Source organism: Miniopterus natalensis, chromosome 11 (assembly GCF_054644295.1).
Source record: "Miniopterus natalensis isolate mMinNat1 chromosome 11, mMinNat1.hap1, whole genome shotgun sequence".
Lineage (NCBI taxonomy): Eukaryota > Metazoa > Chordata > Mammalia > Chiroptera > Miniopteridae > Miniopterus > Miniopterus natalensis.
Genome location: NC_142091.1, coordinates 55,270,805 through 55,293,481, shown reverse-complemented (window position 1 = coordinate 55,293,481; position 22,677 = coordinate 55,270,805). Strand labels below are relative to the sequence as shown.

Genomic DNA, 22,677 nt, shown 5'->3' with positions numbered 1-22,677 from the left:
TTTTAACATTGTTTTTAAAAATTTTTTTTTAAAAAACGTACCTTTATTGATTTTAGACAGAGGAAGAGAGAGGGAGAGGGAGAGATAGAAATATCAATGATGAGAGAGTCATTGATCGGCTGCCTCCTGCACTCCCCCGACTGGGGATTGAGCCCACAACCCAGGCATGTGCCCTGACTGGAAATTGAACCGCGATCTCTGAATCCTAGGTTGATGCTCAACCTCTGAGCCATGCCCAGCCAGGCTAACATAGTTTTTAAATATAATTTTGAATCATTACTTATCTCTTCACTGGCTCACATCTGTAGTGACATTTATAATATCTCCCACTCAGGTCTGGTTTTTTAATGATGAATTCATTCCTTAAAACTATAAAAATTTTGATGTACTGTATTTCTTCTTTGGTGAATTTTAATATTTTAGTTTTTAAGTCCATTTTTAGAAGTTGTCAGATTTATTTGCGTAGTTTCATTTGTAGTATCCCTATATTATCCTTTAAATTATCCTTTAAATTTATCTTCTTTGTATTTGTAAGTTTTCCTTGATATTTGTCATTTTAATTTTTTTACAATGAAGTGCCCTTCTTGTTTCATTTATCTTTTGCATTTTCCCACTTCTGTTTCATTGATTTCTCCTATTATCTTTATCAATTCGTCCTCTCTTGTTAACTTCAGTTTATTTTACTCTTTTTTTCCTTTAGTTTCTTAACATAGAAACTTAGACTCTTGAAGAAGATTCTAGAAGCAGTTTCACTTATTTATCCTTGCTTTCTCTCTATAATGTCTATGTTTTACTGAGAAAGGAGGGTTGAAGTCTCCCATTATAACTGTGGTTTTCTATTTAATGCTCTTCTTTGCTGTCTACGAAAGAGTACTGGCCAGTAGCTCGCCTTCCAATTTAAATTCCAGTTGGCAGCTATCAGGATCGATGCCATCCTGCCATAAATATTGTGACTGGGTTCAGGGTGGAACTTTCTTAGCATAGACAAGAACAGACCCTGGCTGCTATGTTGGTATTCTTTGTTGCCCTCCAAATCAATTCACCTCTTCCAGGATCCAGGAAAGCGAACTCTGGATCTCATTTTTACAATGATAGACCAGGCTTGCATCCTCTGGCCTCTCTTGCTTTTTGGCTTCCAGCTGTCTAAAGGGAGACTCTGAAAGAATCCTGGAGGATGTGAGAGGAGATACATTGGGATACTGATCCCCGCATTCTCTTCCCGAGGGCCCAAGAGTTGGTACATTCTATGATACCATCCTCTGCGGGATGCCTACTCCTCCACTGGTCCCTATATTTATTTACCCTGTTTGCTCATCTTGTGCCTTCAGGCCTAGCTGTGATCAGAACCTATTCCAGGAACAGAGCAGAGGGAGTTGCAGAAATGTATTCAATGTATTAAAAGAAATGTATTAATTCATGGAAGACTGACATCACATGCACCACAAACCAATGTCAAAACACTACCAATCATGAGAGAATTTCTGAAAAGGCCCAGAAGATTCCCTAGGATTTGGAAGTGTTCTTTGATAGTATTATGATACCACAGTGCATAATTAATGGTTAATGTTTTAAACAAATAATTTGTTCTTACCTTCTAAGTTCTTGTCTTTCTCTCCCTGTTCCACAGTCATACACTAAAAAATAGACCATTTTTATTGCCACTGCTTATTTATTCTTCTTGACATTGATGTTAGCTAACAGACAACCATGGTCATCCAGAGTTTCTGCCATGTGAGATCATTTCACTTTTCTTTCTGATGTGATATGTCTCATATCTCTGTGTGAATCAACCTGGGACTTCTGATACAGAAGATATCACTAAAGACAGGATGCAATCATTCTAGAGATAGTACACTTAGAGAACTTTAAAAAAATATGTTAGGATGTGGAATTTTGTTCTTGTGGCATTACTGTGTGCAAAATATACTTGCTGATGTGTTTCATTCAGTTATTTTATACACAATAAATGAAATTTTCCACTTGAAAAATTCAAACCTACTAAGAAAAAAGAGTGGGAGAGAGATTCACAAATATGGCTTTTCACAGTTGATACTAAAGTAATAATTGAGCTATAAATTTTATTTCACCATTAAACTAGCTTTCCATACAGTATATGCTATTTTTTACTTGCTATTTTTTACTCGCTGTGCATTAATTGTGTTTAAATACAGCTTCCTAATGGATTGACTGCATTTGGATCTGTGACCACACCTCTTCAGCAATTCTCCCCTTCACCAGTTTTCTAACTATGTTCCTCCCGAGACCCCGAACATCCAGCCCAAATATTGGCTGCACCTCATGAATCAGCGTATGTTTAGATTTCTGGCCATGTCTCTTTGGAAGTAAGAGGGATAGCCAAGTGCATTCTGCCCACGAGGAGAATTTCTCTGCAAGACAATCCTTCTGGAACGTCTAGGAGATCTCGAGTGTGCGCAACGATTCCCACATCGGGGTCTGCTGAAGGCTCCAGGCAGTAGCTCTCTCTGTCACTGACACTTCATGCTCCTTCAGATCATCTGGATCACATGGCTTAAATGACAGGGGTGGGCCTGCTGTAGAGCCTTCCATTGTTCTGGTTCTCATTCCAAACGAGCATTTTTTGGGGGTCACTTGTAAATGGGCCAGAGTGAGCACACCCAGATGAGGGATATGTTGCCTCCAAAATCTAAAGAGCTCCACTAGTTGGTATGCTTTGTTTTATGCTTTAAAAACAACCAAATATAACAACTTATCCTCACACCACAGGACCCCTAGAAATTTCACTAGAGTATAAGGTCCCTGAATTTTTGGTGGATTTACTTCTCAGCCCCTGACATGCAAATGTCTCACAAATAAGTCTAGAATACTTGCTACTTCTTGATCACTAGGGAAAATAAAAAACCAACAATCAATTTCATCAACCCAATGGGCTAATCGGTTCAGTGGTAATAAGTAGATAAATATTATGCAACTATCACTACCATCCAGCTCCAAGGCTTTTTCCATCTTGCAAAACTGAAACCTGAGATCCACTAAGAAACAATTCCCCATTCCTTCTGCCACCTGGACCCTGGAAACCTCTATACAACTCTCTGTCTCCATGAATTTGCCTGTTCTATATGTCTTAGAGAAATGGAATCATACAGTACTTGTCTTTTTACATCTGTCTTATTACATGTACATGTTGGCAGGATTCATGCATGTTGGAGCATGTCAAAATTTCCTTCACTTTTGAAACCGATTAGTGTTTTATTGTATGTACATGCCACATTTTGTTTGTTCATATATCAGTTGATGATCACTTGGGTGGCTCCCATCTTTCAGCTATTGTGAATATTGTTGCTATGAAATGGATGTGCAGATATTTCTTTGAGATTCTACCTTCATATCTCTTGGCTATAGACAAAAAAGTGGATTTGCGAAATCATACAAGCTATATTTTTAACTTTTTGAGGAACCACCAAGCTGTTTGCCACAGCAGCTATTCCATTTTACATTCCCACCAACAGTGTACAGGACTCAATTTCTCCACCTCCTTGTAAAAACTTATTTTTTAAATAGGCATCCTAATGGGCATGAGGCAATATTGCATTGTGGTTTGGTTTTGTGCAGCTATTTTTTGGGAACTATCTTCCTCTTCATTTCTGTCAGTTTTTGTTTCATGCATTCTGGAGCTCTGGTGTTTGGTGGATACATGTTTATAATTACTGTATTTTCCTGACGGACGGACCTTCATTCTACAGTGTCCTGCATTTTGTTTGTTTCTTATCTATTTTCTCAGATATACTATAGCGACTCTAGATTTCTATGGTTGCCTTTTGCATGTTATAATCTTTTTCATCCTTTTGCTTTCAACCTATTTGTCTTTTTTTTTTTTTTTTTTTTTTTGTCTTTTAATTTAAAGCGTATCCCTGCTGAAGTCAGATGGCTTGATCTTGAATCCAGCTCTGCTACCTAACCGGTAGGTAATCTTGGACGATTTACTTAAATGCTCCATTCTTCGGCGTCCTCAGGTAGCAATAAGAAATTGGTATAACTTACCTCACTAGTTGGTAAAGATTGGGTTAAAGTATATGTGATGTGGTCAGACTAATCACTGGAACATTGTAAGAACCATGCAAGTGTTTGGCATTATGACTAGGAGCACGAGTAACATTTTCATACCACGCGCTGTGAGTGTTGCCAGCCACTAAGCTGGAGGGCAGCGTGGGCAACGCTGAGTGGCAGGGGGTGTGGTCCAACAGGAAACAGCCAGAGGCCAGATGCTGTAGGGCCTTGAGGTACTTGGGGAGAAGTTTGGATGTTAAGCTAATGGAAAAGTTGAGAATAAAGAGTGAACTATTCTGATTTGCATTCCTTTGGTTCCCATCTCTTTATTAAAACTTTAGGCTAGTTTTGTTATTCAAAGGCCACTCAGAAAATAATACAAGTAAATTTTGTAAATCTTGCTGCGTCTTGAGGGAGACAAAAATAGCAGCTTCGCTGAATTCAAGGCCAGCTGCACTTGAGAGTTTTCTTTGAAGGTGCGAAACGGCCTGAGGCCAACACTATAATATATTCGAGAAATGGTCCAAGTTCAGCCTTCTTAATGACCTACCCACCAGCAAACTCGTTGAAAATTGTCACATTATAATCCCTTTCATAATGATCAATAATGACCAATTTGTTACTTCACAGTCACTTTTCTGACATGGTGGAGGAAAACTTCTAGCGCCTGTCATTTATTTCTCCCTCTAATCCCCCCAAAGCCGTAGTACTCGGAAGACGGTGGACACATTTTCTGTTATGAAACACTTGCAATGTACTGCAAGGGAAAGCCCTAGAACAGGGAAAATATGTATAACTAGGTCACTCTCATATAACAAGAAAATGGAACAGTTCTGGGGCGTATAGAATAATAATTATATAGGTGGCATGTCGCGCATATTACAGTGGTTTAAAGATAAGTTTGCACAGGTGTATCTTGAGTGAAAATAAAGATGCAGAGTACAGGATAGGGAACATAGTTAATAATATTGCAATAACTATGTATTGTGCCAGTTGTGGCACTGGGAATACAGAGGGGAACACTATGTAAAGTATATGATTGTCTAACCACATAACTGTGCACCTAAAACCAAAATACAAAATGAAGTTAAAAGAAAAAATGCAGAATCCTCAGATCCAGCACAAGAAAATCTGATTCGGTAATTCCAGAAGTGGGCCAGGAATCTGTTTCTGTAACACTAAAGTAAGGTTAGATGCAGAGGGTACAGTAATGCTAGGTAGGCATGGCAACACTGGCTTCCAAATTTGGATCCCAAGTCCGGTTATATGTGTCTTGGGAAAGTCACCTAAAGTTTTCAGTCATCACATTTATAATCTGATAATTTGATCTATTAAGAAAAGTCATTTTTTGCTTAGTCACCTACCCTGGTTTCAAATTCTTTCATCATTCTAGGTAGGAAAAGCTATGGCTATTTTTTCCTATATCAGATTTAGAATCAAACTGTTTATGTTTATTTGTTAGTAAGTAGTTCTAGCAGAGATTTTGGGGATATTTGAGTGGGGGAAATGAGCTCCAGTGCTTGTAGCTCCAGAAAATATAAACGCCTACACCACCCCTCTGCTCCTTTAAGTGATGTACCCAAGGCCAACAGGCTGATTTTCTTTCAAGTGACAGAGCTATAGCCTGGTTTGAGGATTTTTTTCCCCAACTTCGATAGTGAGTCTGGCCTCACTGCAATGACAGGGAAGCATTGAAGCCATTTGAGAAAGGGCATATTTTACATTTATTTATTGAACCAATGCCCATTGGGACTTCCTTGTGTCAGACTCTGGGGATAAGGCAATGAAGAGAACTGACAAAGCCCTGCCTCCCAGGAGATTACATTTTAGAAGTAGCAGAGCTATAAAACATATGTACAAATACATATGTAATATAATGTCATAAAGTGATACATTTTATGCAGAGAAGACAAACAAATTTAGGGATATACAGTGATGACAGCAGAGTGCTGAAGACAGAGGCGCCATTTTAGATAGGAGCACCAAGGATAATCCTTCTTACACTGTAGAAGAAGCTAAATAAATTTTTAAAGAAAAAAATCCCAGTCGGAGACCAGCAGTTACCAAACACCGAGACAGGAGCTTCTCAGCAAGTTCAAGGCACAGCAAAGAGCCCAGTACAAAAGGAGCCAAGTGAGCCACTGGGAGATCTGTGGGAAACAGGCTAAGAGAAGGGGCCCCAGCACCGTAGGGCCTAGTGGACCTGAAAAAAAACACAGTTGTTTTTAAAAATATAATCCTCAGTGATATTGGAGACCACTGGATAGTTTTAAGTAGAAAAATATCATGATGTGACATTTCTTTCTTTTTTTTTCTAATAATCGGGACAGACACTATGTGGTGAATAGATTGTAGGGGGCAAAGGTGATACAGAATGACAATTTAAAAAACTGGTAGAGCAGTTCAGAAATGTAAAAACCTTATATTTAATGAGTGGGTTGGTTATAAGAATTCCCAACTATTCAGGTGCTTTTAAGTCCACAGAGATCTTATCTCATTTATTCCCTCAAAAGAAATTTCAGGGCACATCAGGAAGGAGTCTCCTTGCATCATTTCCTTCAATAAATGGGAGAAGGGGGTAGAGGGAGGGGATAAAAAAGTCCACTAGGCTTTGAAGCTTTGAAGCAGGAATGAAAAATGAGTGAAAAGGAAAGTTGATGCTTTTTCCCTCCCAAATGAGAATAAAAATCTAGTTTCAAAAAACTAATGAATTTGCATGGAATCATTCCTCCCATAAAATCTAAAATGAGGCTTGGTGTTGATTAATGTTTTATTGGTGTTTAAAAGGTCCCAGCAAAACTGGTACTCATCCTATGCAAGTTTAAAACTTAGCAAGAAAAAGAATCTTCAATGCACATATTTTTGTTCTTTTACTATGAAAATATCATTGGAGCATGTAAATATTCATATACCTCTTCAATTTATGAGAACTGTCCCGTATCTCCTTGGATTATAGCCTGTGATACATTTTATAGAAATTATTGCAAGTTAGGGTCAATAAACTTCTCATTTTTCCCCAGACATTATTAATTACTCATTAAGATAAATAATAAAAAAACAATCTGGAAAATAATTCACACCAGAAGGGTAAAGGAAATAATTACATTCTTATTAAATTCTTAGGAAATAAATAAACAGAATCCCTTAATTAGTATTTTGACTCTCAACAGGAGAGATAAATTAGATAATATTAGGAGATAAATTGTTTAACTGTTGTTGTGCTTAATAAATGGAGAGACACTTGATGCCACTACCCAGTGGTTTTAAAAGGATGATCATATCTCAACTCATTCATCTTAAGAAATATGAGTTCCACATAGCATTATCTAGACAAATCCAATCTTTTTCTTCAGATAATCAAAATTAGGAGAGTTTCTTGTTATGCAAGACAAGTCATACCTCCTGCTCACCACACACACAAAGCACAATCACAGAGAAAGAGAAATATACTGTACATATGCCCGATTCCACATGCATAATAATTTTACTGTTGGGAATTTGTGAATGTTTTTATGTATGTATAGATACCTTCAAAATTAAAATAAGTAGTGTTTATTAAATGTTTGCAGTTTTTTCTATTTATATAATCTCAATTAATACTTAAAGGAAATAACTATCATTATCATAACATATACCATCTTATTATTCCCAATTTACTGGTGAGGACATTGAAACACACAGAGGTTAGCTAATTGCCTGAGGAGCTAAACAGAGAATTTAATGTAAGCAGTCTGACCCCAAAAACTTTGCTCATAATCATCTTTAACACTTCTAGTGTTATATGCACACTTCTAAAGCTTTATATATATGTACGTATGTAATAAAGTAATTTTTGGTAAAGCTGACCCGGAAGTAGTCTATTTTAAGACACCAAAACTGAGACCCAAGCTCAGAAAGACTTCTGAAAATTCATTAAAAATTTAGCACCACCATGGCGCTTCCCTACTCCTTGGCCTACGCAAAGCGCACAGGTCAACCTTCAGAAAAGATACTCGGTGAGTTCGCATTGTTTATTCATATCTCGGGGAACAAAAATAGACATGAAGTTGTATGATGTATTAAAGAAAAATAATTACCTACCAGGTCACCTGGTGAAGTGGGAGTTCCTAGAAACTGCGCAGTATGAGTCAATCAGACAAACATATCTTTACATTATCTGAGAAAATAAAATTATACAAAGCACATCAGATCTTGAGTAAAATCCAGTTAACCTTGGCACTTGTACCATGGAGTAATTAGTAATTTATTCTAAAGTTATAGTCATTCAATGAATGGTATTTAAACCAAATTTCAAATAAAACACATAGAGAAGAGACAAAGTAACAGTGCATCATTTTATTTAAAAAAGAGAGAGAGGGAGAGAGCAAAAAGACAAAACCTAAGCAAAGTAGTTCCTCATAAAATCAGTGATTTTCAAAAGTGTAGTAATTTCAAAGTAATCCATGTCTGGAAACTTCTTCAGCAAATTCCTGTCATAAGAACATTCTCTCATTACCATTTGAGATAAATAAAATACCTCCCTTTCTATAACCTTACAAATTTAGCTTTATTTCTGACAGTGTGCCTGTGCTCTAGGACTGTCAGAGTAGATATATAATTACTAGTGTAATTACTTACCTCATTTTTCTCAAGTAAACAACAGTTTGGTTACTATAAGTATAGTTGTCTAAACTTCCTTTGAGGATCCATGCATAAAACCAGGATGAAAGGAATTCCCCTTTTTAGAATATCCAGCGAGTAACTCCAAGTACAACTCCCTGGACTGGGTGTAACTGTTGGCAAAGGAACAGACATAAAGAGGAACATGAGCCAAGTCTGTGCATCTGAGGGACGGGGAGGGCTGTCTGCAGCGAGTAGGCAACTGGAGGTGCTAACTCGTGTGTCCACTGGCACAGCCCAAGCTCGCATCCTGTATTCGCTGCGAGCGCATTGGACCTTCACTGAACTAACATGCAGTTACCTACCATGCTCTTAGAATTCCTGTGTTAAGAATGACATGAAATATGTGAATTGGAATGGAATCAGAGTAGAAAAATAAGCATTCAACTGACATATGCATGTTTTGCTGAATTAATATCCATGAACACGTGCATACAGGCATGTACATACACGGATAGAGATGTAAACATGAGGGTGTTCATATACTAAACATATGTGTCTACAAACTAAAATGTTCACAAATGTCAGAGAGCACCAGAAAGCACGAATGTGTCTAGAAGCTGCTAGAATAATGTCTACAATTTTTGAAGTTTTGAACACCCATACAAAATATTACATATTCATTAATCTTATCATTTTCTGAGCGAAGACGTTACAAGCCAAGTTGCCTTCATACCCCGCTCCCCACGCCCAGGGTATGCTATAAAGAGAACCCCGGTCTTTCTCTGCAGCACCCACGCATTTATCCGTGTGCGTCCTTCATTAGTGGTTGTCTTTTTTTCTGAACAGCAAGCTCCGTAAACGCAGGCCTCTGGCCTCTGCAGTGGAGGCATTGTGGTGAGACGGTGAAGCACACAGATCCCAGCAACTCACTTATCAGGCCTGCATCCCTCCTCTCCCCCCGGCCAGCTGTGCGACCTTGGCAATTCATTACCATTTTTCTACTTCAGTTTCCTCATCTATGAAATCAGGATAATTGTAACATGCCTCAAATAATCCTGAGAATATTAACTAATAATCTTTTTTACTGAATTTATTGGGATGACTTTGGTTAATAAATTTTATATAGGTTTCAGGTATACAATTCTCTAATACATCCTCTGTATAATGTACTGTGCCCACTGCCCCAAGTCAAGTCTCCTTCCGTCACCATTTACCCCCTTTACCCTCTTCTGCCTCCCCACCCCCTTCCCTCTGGTAACCACCACACTGTTGTCTGTGTCTATGAGGGTTTTTTTCCTTTGCTTAATCTCTTCACCTTATCTAAAGCAGTGACTGGCACACAGTAAGTGTATTATTAGTATTTGAAATTGACACATTCGCTTACCATGGTATCCTCGATGGAAAAGTGGGATGGCTGAGTGACTGGCTGGCTGACTCAACAAATGGGGAGACGGGATCATGGAGATTATACCATATTCAGTGATTTTCAGATCACTTTGAAACTGGACTTCGGGCTCCCTTTCTCCATTGAAAGTATTGCAGAATGTGTAAACCCAACAAATAGACTATATGAAAGAGTAGATACTCTAGAATAGATCAGAAGGGGGGGGTGGGAGGCTGGGTGGAAATAGTGAAGGGATTGCATAATATAAATTGATTGTTGCAGAATAGCCACAGAGATGTGGATTACAGTATAGGGGATGTAGTCAATAATATCGAGGTAAGTAAGTATGGGGCCAGGTGGGTACTTGAAGCAGTGGGGGGACCACTCTATAAAGTACAAGATTTTCTAACCACTCTGCTGTACATCTGAAACTAATAGAGAATAATATTGAATGTAAACTAATTGAAAAATAAATGTAAAGAAAATAATAGATATTCTAGTTGAAGGCGAGGGTTTGTGCAGTCCAGAGCCCATCCTCTGTGCTCATTTACTTCCTCAGCAGCCCTGGAGTTATGCCTGCTAAAGGACCAGGGCTCAGCGGAACAGAGGGGAAAGTCTCTATGTAAGTCCAAGAGCTTAGAAACTCATACTAAAAGAAATGAAGTGACCCGTGCAAGTTGAGGTGAATGGGAAAGTTGGATTCCAATACAGATGCATACGTGCCCTGTGAATTCTGGCTGTCGCGTGGAGCTGCACTCCAAAATTCACCCCACACTGTCCTATCTGCTCTGCTTAAAGTCACAGCCCCACGCCCATGCATAGGCCTTCCAGAGAAAAAGGCAAAGGAAAAAAGCCTAAAAACAAAACAAACAGTAGCAACAAAACCCCTACAGGGTAGTATTTCTTTTCTTTTCCTAAAAGACTGGCCCTAGGATGCCGTTATCCTCCTGGAACGTGCTCCCTTTCTGCTTCCTCTCCTCTTCCCTGGAGGCTTCAGGCTCCAAATGAGTTCATTCACCAAATACCTGGGCACCTTCTATGAGGCAGCTAGTTCTAAGCGCTTGAGAATCATTTGCTGACAAAAAGCCAAAAATCTCTGCCATCATGGAACTCTCTTAAAATAAAATAAAAAACACTAAATAAAATAAAAGATTTCCAGGACACCAGCAAAGAGAGGTTGAAGAAACTTCCAGGATGACATCTTTAAAAAAGTTCTTAGATCTTGATACACAGAAGCAAGTACTATTTTTAATGTTAGTATTTGTTTTTCCCCCCAATTAGTTTGTATGGAATAATTTACGTTGTAGCTTTGGTAACAAATCTTTATTGAGGAAAAATAGGCCATCTTCCAGTACCTTTTATCCCTCACCATTGGCCATTAATGGCAATACATAATCCAGATGAACAAGTAGTTTGGGAAAGTTTAAGACTGTACACATGACAGAAACATCCCCAAAGTAAACAAGCACATGTTTTCATCACTCTCTAGGTCTGGCCAGCTCACCCTACTGTATGGTGTCAATAATATTTCAGCCTCTGCTGCAATTAGTGCTAATTACAGACCCCAGCTATAAAAATAAAAGATTCCATTATTCAAAGTTCACAGATACTGTTTTAATCCACCTACCCACATTGTCAATCTAAAAGAGTAAATGTCTCTTTCACATATAACTGCCTTAGACTTGTAATCCAGTACATTTTATGAAACAGAATTATGTCTGAAATAGCACTACAATGCTAAATATATGATTAAAGAATGGAAAGAAAAAAGTTAGCCATCTAATATATTCAGTATTCAGAGATTTGAGATCAACAGAAAATCACATCCAGATGAGTTACTGAATCTTTCACTTTTCTTCTGAGAATGTTGGCATTGGATAGACACAGTAAGCATTCATTTAGGCCTGATATGCTTTAGGCACTACTAGTTCAGTTTACATAGCTCATGGATATAAGAGGAAACACAACATCAAAACAAATTTGTAATTTAGAATGAATATATAGCAGATTAGCATTTTAAAATAACTAGAGAGAAAGCAATTGTTGTAGTTCTGGTAATCCCTATATTGTTATTCCATCAGAAAGTATGTTTGTTTCTCAATAGAAGTCAATTCATATTCTGCAAAACATAAGAAATCTTTCACTGCTGACCATTACAGGTACGTAACAGAATTCATACTATCTATATTCAACATTCAGGTTAATATTTTCTTCCATATGAGGATAGTTAGGCTATGAATTTAACTTCTCAAAAACAACCATCATTTTACAGAGCTGTTAATTAAAAGACATGAGAAATGGCACCTCTCTTACAGACAAAAGCCACATGTGTAAGTAAAGCATTTTAAACCTCTCTGATGCTATTTTAAAGTAATTAAAGGACTGGGAGAAATACAATGCATTCATTACAGTAAAGTCATAGAGCATACTAAAAAAGTATTCCATATTTAACTATTAAAAGGAACTCTCAAGAATATTTATTTAAAAATATTTATAAAGCTCTTCTGCTTACAAATTCCTTCTATTCTGAAACAAATAATTCAATGACTATACCACAGTAAAGTCTGCTGGACACATAATGCTATCTATCATTAAAGAAAAAGTATGGATATTTTATTCATTCAAAGCCCACGCGACATGACAGTAATTTAGAGAAACAATTTGATTTTTATCATCAATATGTAGAACAGGAATTTAGAGCATAGAAAGAAATGATTTACAAATAAGCTGTTCAAATTTGATTAATATTAAGCCAAATTTTCACCTCTCATCATGATATGCTATAAAAATTTCAGAAAACATCAGCTTGGTTTTCTTTTTATTAGTTCCAAAGATGCCTCATAACATACTATGCTAAGGTGAAATGAGTCATTAACTTTCCATAGGATCCATAGAGTCTAGGAGTGAAGTTGGGGCACAGGGTGGGATTAGGGAAGTGAACCTAAATTAAAACTAAATTATCTACTTCTCTTGCACAAACCTTTGAAGATGGTTAGGGTTTATGGGTAGAGTGGGACAATTAGAAGGAACAGGACTCAAGAAGCTAGCATATTCCATCTCATAGAATTAAATTTTTAGAGCAAGAAGTCAGCTGAAACTTTGGACCTTGATCTTCTCTTCTGTCGTGGTCACTTCATCAGAAAACTCTATGGATCATCTATAAAATCAATTCTCTTTCTTTCTTAGGTAGCCTGTAATCTGAAAAATACTGATAAGTGACACTGAATTATTCTGTAAGTACAATAGCTACAATATTACTTTTACTGTTAATGATAGTTTGCTATTTCTCCAAATCGCTTCATTTCTTTGAATATGTCATTGTGATCAAAGTGTGGCATTATATCCAAGAATTTAATTTCAACTTAATTTTATATATAATTATTTCTAACATAGCCTACCAAGATTTAGTAATCCAATGCTTGGTATATCCATTGTATAAACCCATACTCTTATATGCTTTCTGCAAATGGGTCTTTATATATTCCACACAGACAAACTACAATTGATCATTTTGCCAATTTTAGTCTGTAAGTTTGATGCTATGTCCACTGTGGGGTCCTGGGCCCCGGGGCAGCGGACCGCGGCGCACTGGTGTTCTTGAAAGAGATCAGCCAGGCGCGTCAGTGCCAAGGCCACCTGTAAATCAGGGAGCGCCTACATGTCTGCTGCCCTGTGTGCTCAGCCCCGCATAGTTCCCAGATCCAATTAGGCCAGATACTCCCCTACCTTATCTGGGAAACAGTCCTTTGAGACGCCGGTGTGGCTGCAGCCTCCTCTAAAGTGTTGTATCTAGGAATGTCGTAGAAGGTCAGAAGGTTGGCAGGATGCCCTGAAACACTGTATAATATGCTGTGGCTCTGAATAAACTTTGCTTGACTCTCGCCAGCATCCCTGAGCGAGAGAGCCCTCCCAGCCCCATTGTCTCGTCTCTTTCTTCTTTTTTCTTCACCTCCGGAGCTCAGTCCTGCTCGCCGCGGCTGGTTCGCGGCAGTCCACCCTATCAATCAGATAATTATTTCAATGTCAATTTCTCTTGCTTGTGAGCTATGTTCACATTATTCAGGAGTGAACTGATTGGATCAGTAATAGTCCTATATAGAGCCCTAACTTCGAAGAGCATCAAAGCCATTGATTTGTTTTAATAATACATTTGTTTTCAACGTATACGAATCTGGGTTCACTGGCTCTACATGGCTATTTTACTTTCATCAAATTCCCACTTTTAAATGTATATTATCTGCTTGCCAATTTGTATTTTAGAACCCCCTTCCCATCCCACATTCCACTACCCAAATTTCATATAAAAAATCATGCCAAGAATTTCAAACAACTTGATTTCTAACTTGGAGTAGTTCCCACAGACAACCATAGGGATGTGCCTATAGAATGCCAAAAAGTCTAATCAGTTGTGTCACAAATTTATTCCTTCATTTAGGTATTCTCTCTATATTATACCAAACACATTTCATGAATTCTGTTAAGTGATTAAATCCCTGACAGAGTTGCCTTGATATATTGGTTAGCCATGGTTCAACATAATAAGACTAGAAATAAACACTCTCAAGACACCAAATTCTTTATGATATGATTGCAGTTTGGATTCTGAGAATGCTGAGGGTGCAAAACAATATATCATCCTCCAGCTGCTTTTACATACTAGGTCATAGAAGTCCTAGATACCCAAATGAATCGTAAGAATTAAGTGCTATATTGCATTTGAGTTCAAAACAGGCCAATTAATATTGGGTAATTTACTGATGACAATGACTACTTATGACTGAGGATGTTCATTTTAATTAGGTTATTGCTTGAGGATCATAACTGGCCTGGAATCTTTTGGAAAATTTGAAGACTACTTTATAAAGTACATAAAATTGTGAAAAAACAACACATGATTTAAAAACTTAGTATTTCCATTGAGCCTGTGGTCTAAAAAGGGTATGGAGACAATAGCAAATGGATGTTTTTAACACAGTTTCTTGGTATCTACAGTATTTTTTCTTCTTTAGTCACCCTTTCTTCAAAGCTGGTGAATTTTTCTTCCTGGGTTTTTTTCTCTTCACATCTGGCACAAGGAGGCATTTGCAGCTTCTGTCAAATAGAGCAAAAAGGCAATTAAGAGAGTCAAAACTATATGTATGTATGGTAAAAATGAAAGTGTAATAGAACACTTTAAATACACATGTCTCAACAGATATCTTACAGAAAACTAATGCCACACCAAAACAAAATAAATGTAAATATGTTAATACTGCTACTTCATGAAAGTTAATAATATATTGTCTGTGAATGGCAAGGTATTTCAAAATATCCCAAGAAAACTTTGGCCAAACCATCCCTTATTCTTCTGAGGATTCAAATAAAACTAAAAGCTTAGTGGCAGGCAGAGTGGTCATGGAAAGCACTGGGCGAAGGAGTATCTTTTATTGCCCAGTACAACATCCCTGGATCAGTGAGAGCCAGAGAGAACAATCATTAAACCAAATGGATTCATGAGAACATTGTGCTAAGTGAAATAAGCCAGTCAGAGAAAGACAAGTACCATAAGATTTCACTCACATGTGGAATTTAAGGAACAAACTGAACTACCAAGCAAAATAGAAACAGGCTCCCAGATAGAGCGCAGGCTGACAGCTCTGGTGGGTGTTGGTGAGGTGGGGTGGAGGTGGAGGTATTGATCAAAAAAGAAAAAGAAAAAAGAGAGAATTCACAGACATGGACAACAGTGTAGTGATTGCCAGGAGTGTTGGGAGGAGGGCATAGAGGGGATAAATGGTGGTGGAAAAATAAAATAAAATAAAAAAAAAAAAAAAAAAAAAAAGAGAAGTGCTTTCTGACATAATCAAAACCAACCAACGGAAAAATACCTGTGGGGTAGGCTCTGGTTCTGCAGCGCCATTGCTTGGGGGATTTTCTTTATGCTTCATTAAACATGTCCTGTCCTCCTATAAAAGTTGCAATTGAAAATAAGTCAATAGAGTTAAATTAAATAAAGAAGGGGTTTGAATGACTCTCTTAAGTTCTTCCCATTGAGACACTTCCTTCACTTTGATACAAGCTGAAAGGTAAGCTAGGGACAAAATCATCACAACATGAGTGGGATCTCAAGGAGAAGTTAAGCATTCAAAACTGGGTTTGGGATCTCAGTGGCGCTTATAGCAGTCAGCTACCACAACAGAGTTCAATTCCAGCGCAAAGCTCTTTCTTTGTAAAAACATAAAGTAAAATGAAGAATTACAAAATGACTACATTTGTGATGTATCTGGCCTCTAAGACATCAATATGCCAATGGTCTGTATGCCTGCAGGAACATCAATATTGCAGGAAGCAATTTAAACAATATGGCCATCCATCTGTCTGCAAAAAATCTTCAATGCCTTAAAAATATTATATTTCTGGGTATAATATCCTATACTTTATTAACCAGGAAATCTCATCTTACTTATTAGCCTCAATAGTTTGGAAGAAGCTGAATTGCTGACTGTGTATTCCAATTGGGATTCCTCTCCATTTCAACCAAGTCATAATATTAAATTTACCCTCCCTCCCTCTCTCTTCTCCTTCTCCCCCTTCCTCCTTTTTTCTTCTTCTATATTTTGAAAACATTTTTAAAGTAACCATACAAATGATTTAGTGCAAGAATACATTTTTGGGTTTTTTTTTTGGTATTTTCCAAAATCTTTTTCTTGTGTAAAAGAAAAAGGAGTTCAATAGTCCATGGCCACCAGTTAGTTCTGATGTTGAACAAGTCAGTGTGTTTCCTTGGGGCAGGCTGGCTTTGAACTCTAACATTCTGTAAATTCTACCAGTAGATAATAACTAAAGAGGTTGCATAGGATATTTAGCCTGCTCCAACTCAGATTTCAGTTCTCCCTATTCTCACAGTGTGTTGCTCTTACTTGAACACACACCATATTATGTTACCTTTCAGTGCCATGTGTATGGAACCCACCATGACAAAAATCCCTCTTTGCTATGACGTCCTGAAAACTAGTCTACTCATTCTCTCGCTAAGTACATCACTTCTACCACCAACAGACTCAGTAACGCTCTCCTGTTCTAAAGATACAGCACATATAAAAACTTTAGAGCTTAACGTTGCTTCTGTATGTATAAGCACGCATGGATCCTCAATATATTTTGCAGGTTGCTAATGACAGGAGCAACATCTATCAGCCCTAGAGGGCAGTGAGGTGTCTGCCAGATAGCAAGTGGCCAATATATAATCTCTCAGTAAATAACAAATGAATAAAACAAACATTGGCTATGAAAATACTACAATAATTAGCATTTTAATAAATGTCTGATTTTTTCATAGAATTTAATTTAGGTGTATTTGATAGAGGCTGCGAAATGATTACACACAGCCTCTTCTTCCAAATAAGCCTACAGTGTAGTGAAAAAGTAGATTGTAACTGTAATAATAGAAATCAGTATTTTTTCCATTGCTTTTCAGAGACAGTGGAAGGGGGAGAGAGGGAGAGAAACATCAATGTGAAAGAGACACATCAATTGCTTGCCTCCTGCTCTTGCCCTGACCAGGGCTAGGGATCGAGCCTGCAACTGAGGTACATGTCTTTGGCCGGAATCAAACCTGGGACCCTTCAGTCCACAGGCCGACGCTCTATCCACTGAACCAAACCAGCTAGGGCTTGACTACCTTACCCCCAAGAATTTTAGGCAGATGCACAGAGGAATTGTCCATACTTCCTAAGAAATGGATTTGCTTCTTTTTATGTTGCATGGGTTTGCGTTAGACTTGGAATCTAAAATGACCTTGGAAAAGTGGTAATTACTTGGTTCTTATTGTAAATATAACTGGTCTTTGTTTTTACTACACTTTTATTCAGTCTTTCAAAAGTTAACTAAAGTAAGTGAAATCGAGCTCAAGAAACGTAAGTGCAGAAAGCAAGCTGTATAGTGAAAGATTTCCAAAATATATTCTGGAATAATGGAGTTCATAGCTCCTATAAGTTTGGAGGAAAAGTTTATTTGAACATTTATCAGTTGTATTTCAAGAAGTTCTCAGCCCTTTCAACACAGAATTTCTTAGAGTTTTCGTCTTGAATGATCTGTCCAAATAATCATTTAAAGTGACTGTTAAAAAAACACACTCTTGGGTAATAATTCAGTCCTATAAATATGGGGCTTGCATTTTTAAGCATCACTCTAGGAACTCAAATGCACCATGAAAATTGAAATCCACTTCTTTATAATGCACAAATGCCTTATAAATCTCTTAGAAGGGGGTGTGATATAACCATTTCCCAAATCTATTTGACCTCAAAAACTTTTATGTGTGTGTGGAACATCACCTTAAGGTCACTGACATGAGAAAAATACTAAAGGATTTTCAGTGGAGTATGTGCTTTCATTAATGCAAGCATAGCTGGCTATTTGAGACAAGGCTTTGATCATCTGAACAATGAAAACTTATAAATTTAAACATTAAAGAAAATACTATGTGGCTGGAAGACAGTTCAAATCTTTTTTGATATTTTGATCTTATAATGAACAGTACCTTTAAATTTACATTTTCTGTGCCCCATAGGCCTTGTAGGAACTTCATGAGATGGGTTCATGACATTCATAAAATATGACTTCTCCAGTGTCCCTATTGATCAGGTTTCTCCTGCTTCCCATCTCCTTCCCCTTGTGAGCCCCTTAGATAAGACTCCCATGGAGCTTACAAAAGCTTGGCTTTTGCTCTTTTTAGTTTGAATTGACCAATTTGGCCTAGCCCAGAACCTCAAAGCATTCTACCCACCCTCACTGACCAAATGGTAATAAAGGCATATGCCCAGGTCCAACTTCTTGCTCCCTGTCTGCACTGAGCCTTATCTCACCATGTGGCACAGGAAGGTATGCCTGAGTCTCCCCCAGGACATGTGAATAATGAACTTCTCTCTTTCACTTTCCCTTGCCTTGTGATCTTTCTTGAACATCAGCTCACCACTGGACACCCAGAAGTCTACTTAAAACATGTTAATTTAACAAAACATCACAAAAGGCACTATAACTAAATTTACAATCACTGGAAACCCTACAAAAGGAGAATGGCTGCTTCTGCATTTTATTTATTTTAAATTACACTCTATTTTTTCTCTTAGGAATAAATAATAATACTTTAAGGATTAAAGCAGATAGAATGACATCAGAGATTCATTAAAAGTCCTCCTTGAGTTTATGTCTTTGATTCTGCTGATTACTATGAGTTTATTATTGGCATTAAACACTGGGTTCTACTGCACAAGAGAGATTATTACCTTTCTCCAGAATAACTGGGCAACTAACTTAGGACTCTACCAACAAAAAAAATATCTCTGAGAGGTATAAAAGTCCAGCTCATTATGCATCTTTAATTAAGACTTGGTGTAAGAAGATGGTATAGTTCCACTTTTTTGCATGTATCTATCCAATTTTCCCAAAACAATTTGTTGAACAGACTGTTTTTACCCCATTGTATGTTCTTGTTTCCTTTGTCAAATATTAAGTCTCTGTCCTCGAATTGTTTATTATCTAATGCAAAATGAGAACCTTATATAAATAATATCCAAGATGGAATGTGATACAGATAAAATACATGTATAAACCAAGCATGATGAGGTCCCAGAGGAGAAAGCCATATGTGCCTTGCAGGGAAATAGAAGGGACTTGGGGAGGGGGGGCGGAGTGTCAAGGTATTATTGACCACACCAAGCTTTGTATTTGCATATCGTGTTTGGCCAATATCTTTATAATAAATATTAGCATGCTTATTGGGCTATTTTTATTTATCAAACTAATAAACATTATTGGCTTCTATACTATTTTTGGTAAGAGATCACAATTAAGTTCATATTTTGCATGTTTTATATTAAGGTGTCACAGGAGGGTAAACATGGAAATTTATATCTACTGTGAAAAGTTATTTATGTCTAATTGTTCTGAAGCCTTTGGGGAACTATTTACCATTTCTACATTATCTGGAGGGATACCTACTTCTTAAAAATGTCACAGCAGGACAATGGAAAATGCCTTGAATGAAGCCAACCCTTTCAGATGGTCTGATGGAGTGTGTCTCAGAATGACACGGTAGGCGGTGGTCTCAGCCCAATTACAGCAGGACATGACTTGCCTAGAAATTTTTGTTAACTAAGCTTCTGCCAACAACTCATTAGATCCATCAACTGCCACACAATGAATACTGAGTATAATAGCAAACTAGGATTTCTTAAATCTGAAAATTGTTTTAACATGACAAAGCTGGCATAATTTTCCCCTTCCGGATTTAGAATTTATTTTCTGTACATTTTTAAAATCTCATTTCCCTGACAATTCTTTTTGCTATTGAATAAACTCCTTTTGGTCAAGAACTTGAAAGCAGGTGTAATGGCAAGAAACTGAGTGAGTGCTCACAGTGCTAAACAGTTTTATTTATCAAACTAATAAGCATTATTGCCGTGTTGCTTTTTATTTTCTGTAATCATTGTGAAAAACAGTCTGCTGCCTATAGGAGTCAGAAACATTGTATAACACATTTACATTGAGTAGTAAGTCTTAATCTCTAAGTGAAAGTTAAAATGAAATGTTCAATGTCTTTAATTCTTGATATGCTATTAAACAATATGAGGCACATTTGCAAACTGCAGGAAAGTGGGATGAAGCAGGTACATCTTTTGCTTTCTCTGTATGACTCCAATATTGTCACTTAAGCAAAGCTGCTTTCGAAGTAATCCTAACATACTCCAAGCTGATAGTCCAATATGCTGCTAAGGCTTTGGGGGTTCTCCACGTCCACTTAAAAAAAAAGGGGGCCAAGGCATCCAGAGGTCATTTTCCTAAGTGACCTTGTCTGACTTGCATTGGGCAGGAAGTAGAACAAACACACAAAGGTACCTAAGAATATGCATGGTCTCTACTCCCATTTGGGACCTTGACCATAGAAAATATTGAAACCTTGAATATGAAAATTGCAGAACAGCTTTATTAGGATGAACAAACCAGGCCATTAACAAGGATATAATTGTATACTGTATATTTAATATCTATTATATAATAATTATATATAATTATATGTTATATGTAATATATAAATATAGGTAATTATATATTGTATCTATGATTTATAAATACAATTATATATATTATATACATAATTATATATAATCATAATGATAAATCTGCAAGAAATCAACATCAAATTTTCTCAAAATATTTAACATGAAATATTGCAGAAGAAAATAGAGATGGGTTTATTAAAACAATACACATTCCTGGGCTGTGCCCTGGAGCTACTGATTAATAATCTGAGGGAGTGGAGCCTTAGTATAAGCAGGTTTACAGGTTGGCCTGGAGGTTTATAGGCATGCAAAAGTTTAAAAACCATTGATCGACATTATATCAATAAGGGATATGAACAATAAAATGACTTGCCAAAGCAACATGTTAAAAAACAGCAAAGTTCGTATTCAGATCTAGGGTTTATGTAATTTCCAGGTTTTCTTTACATGTTATTTAGTCTGAGGTGTTGCCAACAGAAATGCAAATGTATCACCTGGTCCCTATTTAAAATTATAGTTTTTAAGGCTGACTGTGTCATCTTTTAAGTTTATTCCTTTTAGAAATTAAAATATTTAATTCAAAAATATTTGAGGTTTCAAGTAACAGGAACAGCTTTGCATAAAGGAATAGAAAGTAATAGCTACTGAGGGCTTGTTATGTGCCAAGAGTATGCTAGGCATTAAATTAGGCTGTGTCATTTAATATTTTAACAGGCTGTAAAAAGTAAGATATCTTTCTCTCTCCTTTTCAGAAGAGGAAAATGAGCCTCAAAGGGTTTAAACATTCATGGTTACACCTTGAGTAACTGACTAAAACATGAATGAAACTAATCAACATTATATTCCTGACTTTCCTCTGCAGTCTTTCACCTCGAGCTGTAATAGAAACACTCCATTTGTCATTGTTGACCTTAGAAGTGTCATTTCTAGAATGAAACATGCCTTATCAGTCAAGACTAATTGGCAAAATTATATAAGGAATTTATCTCCCTTATCCTGGGTGTAGAGTCTTAATTACTAGATATTTCCACTGGAACTCCACGTAGCTTTTTTGAAAATCTCATCACAGTTTGACTCAGAGCTTATAGTCACTTAAAATGATTTAATGTGATACAAGATAAATATACAAAAATTAATTGCATTTCTATAGCTAGCAATAAGCAATCTGAAAATGAAATTAAGAAAACAATTCCATTTATAATAAGATTAAGAGGAATAATGTACTTGGGAATGAAAAACAAAAGAAGTGCAAGACTAGTAAACATTTCAGAAGGATATTATAGAAGATATAAATAAATGGAGAGACATCCCACGTTTAGGGACTGGTTACACAACAGAGGAGGGCTCTGGGAGATATTCCCCTTACCCACCACCATTTTTCAGTTCTAACATTACAGAGCCTTATTTAGGCATTGCCTTCTTTAACATGCAAATATATCAGAGTAGGAGAAGCAGAAAATCCATTATTAAACAATATACTAAAGGGATTAAGTCTTATCTAAACCAATGTTTTTCAAATTTTGACTCACAAACCACCTACCTTAGAATCACTGGGATTGGAAAGAAGGTTGTCAGGTTCATCATCATCATCATCATCATCATCATCATAATAATAAAGGTTTA

The 22,677-nt window shown here is 37.0% G+C and overlaps 1 protein-coding gene across 1 annotated transcript in view; it reads right to left on the bottom strand.

Annotated features, from left to right (window-relative positions):
• Positions 1–14,008: 14,008 nt before the first annotated feature.
• LUZP2 (leucine zipper protein 2) overlaps positions 14,009–22,677 on the bottom strand; it is a 105,224-nt gene continuing 96,555 nt past the window's right edge. Inside the window, exons 9-10 of the mRNA XM_016206147.2 lie at positions 15,880–15,957; positions 14,009–15,103 (exon numbers count right to left, since the gene is read on the bottom strand). Coding sequence (XP_016061633.2) covers positions 14,999–15,103; positions 15,880–15,957 — 183 coding nt within the window. The 3' untranslated portion in view covers positions 14,009–14,998. The remainder of the gene's footprint in view (positions 15,104–15,879; positions 15,958–22,677) is intronic.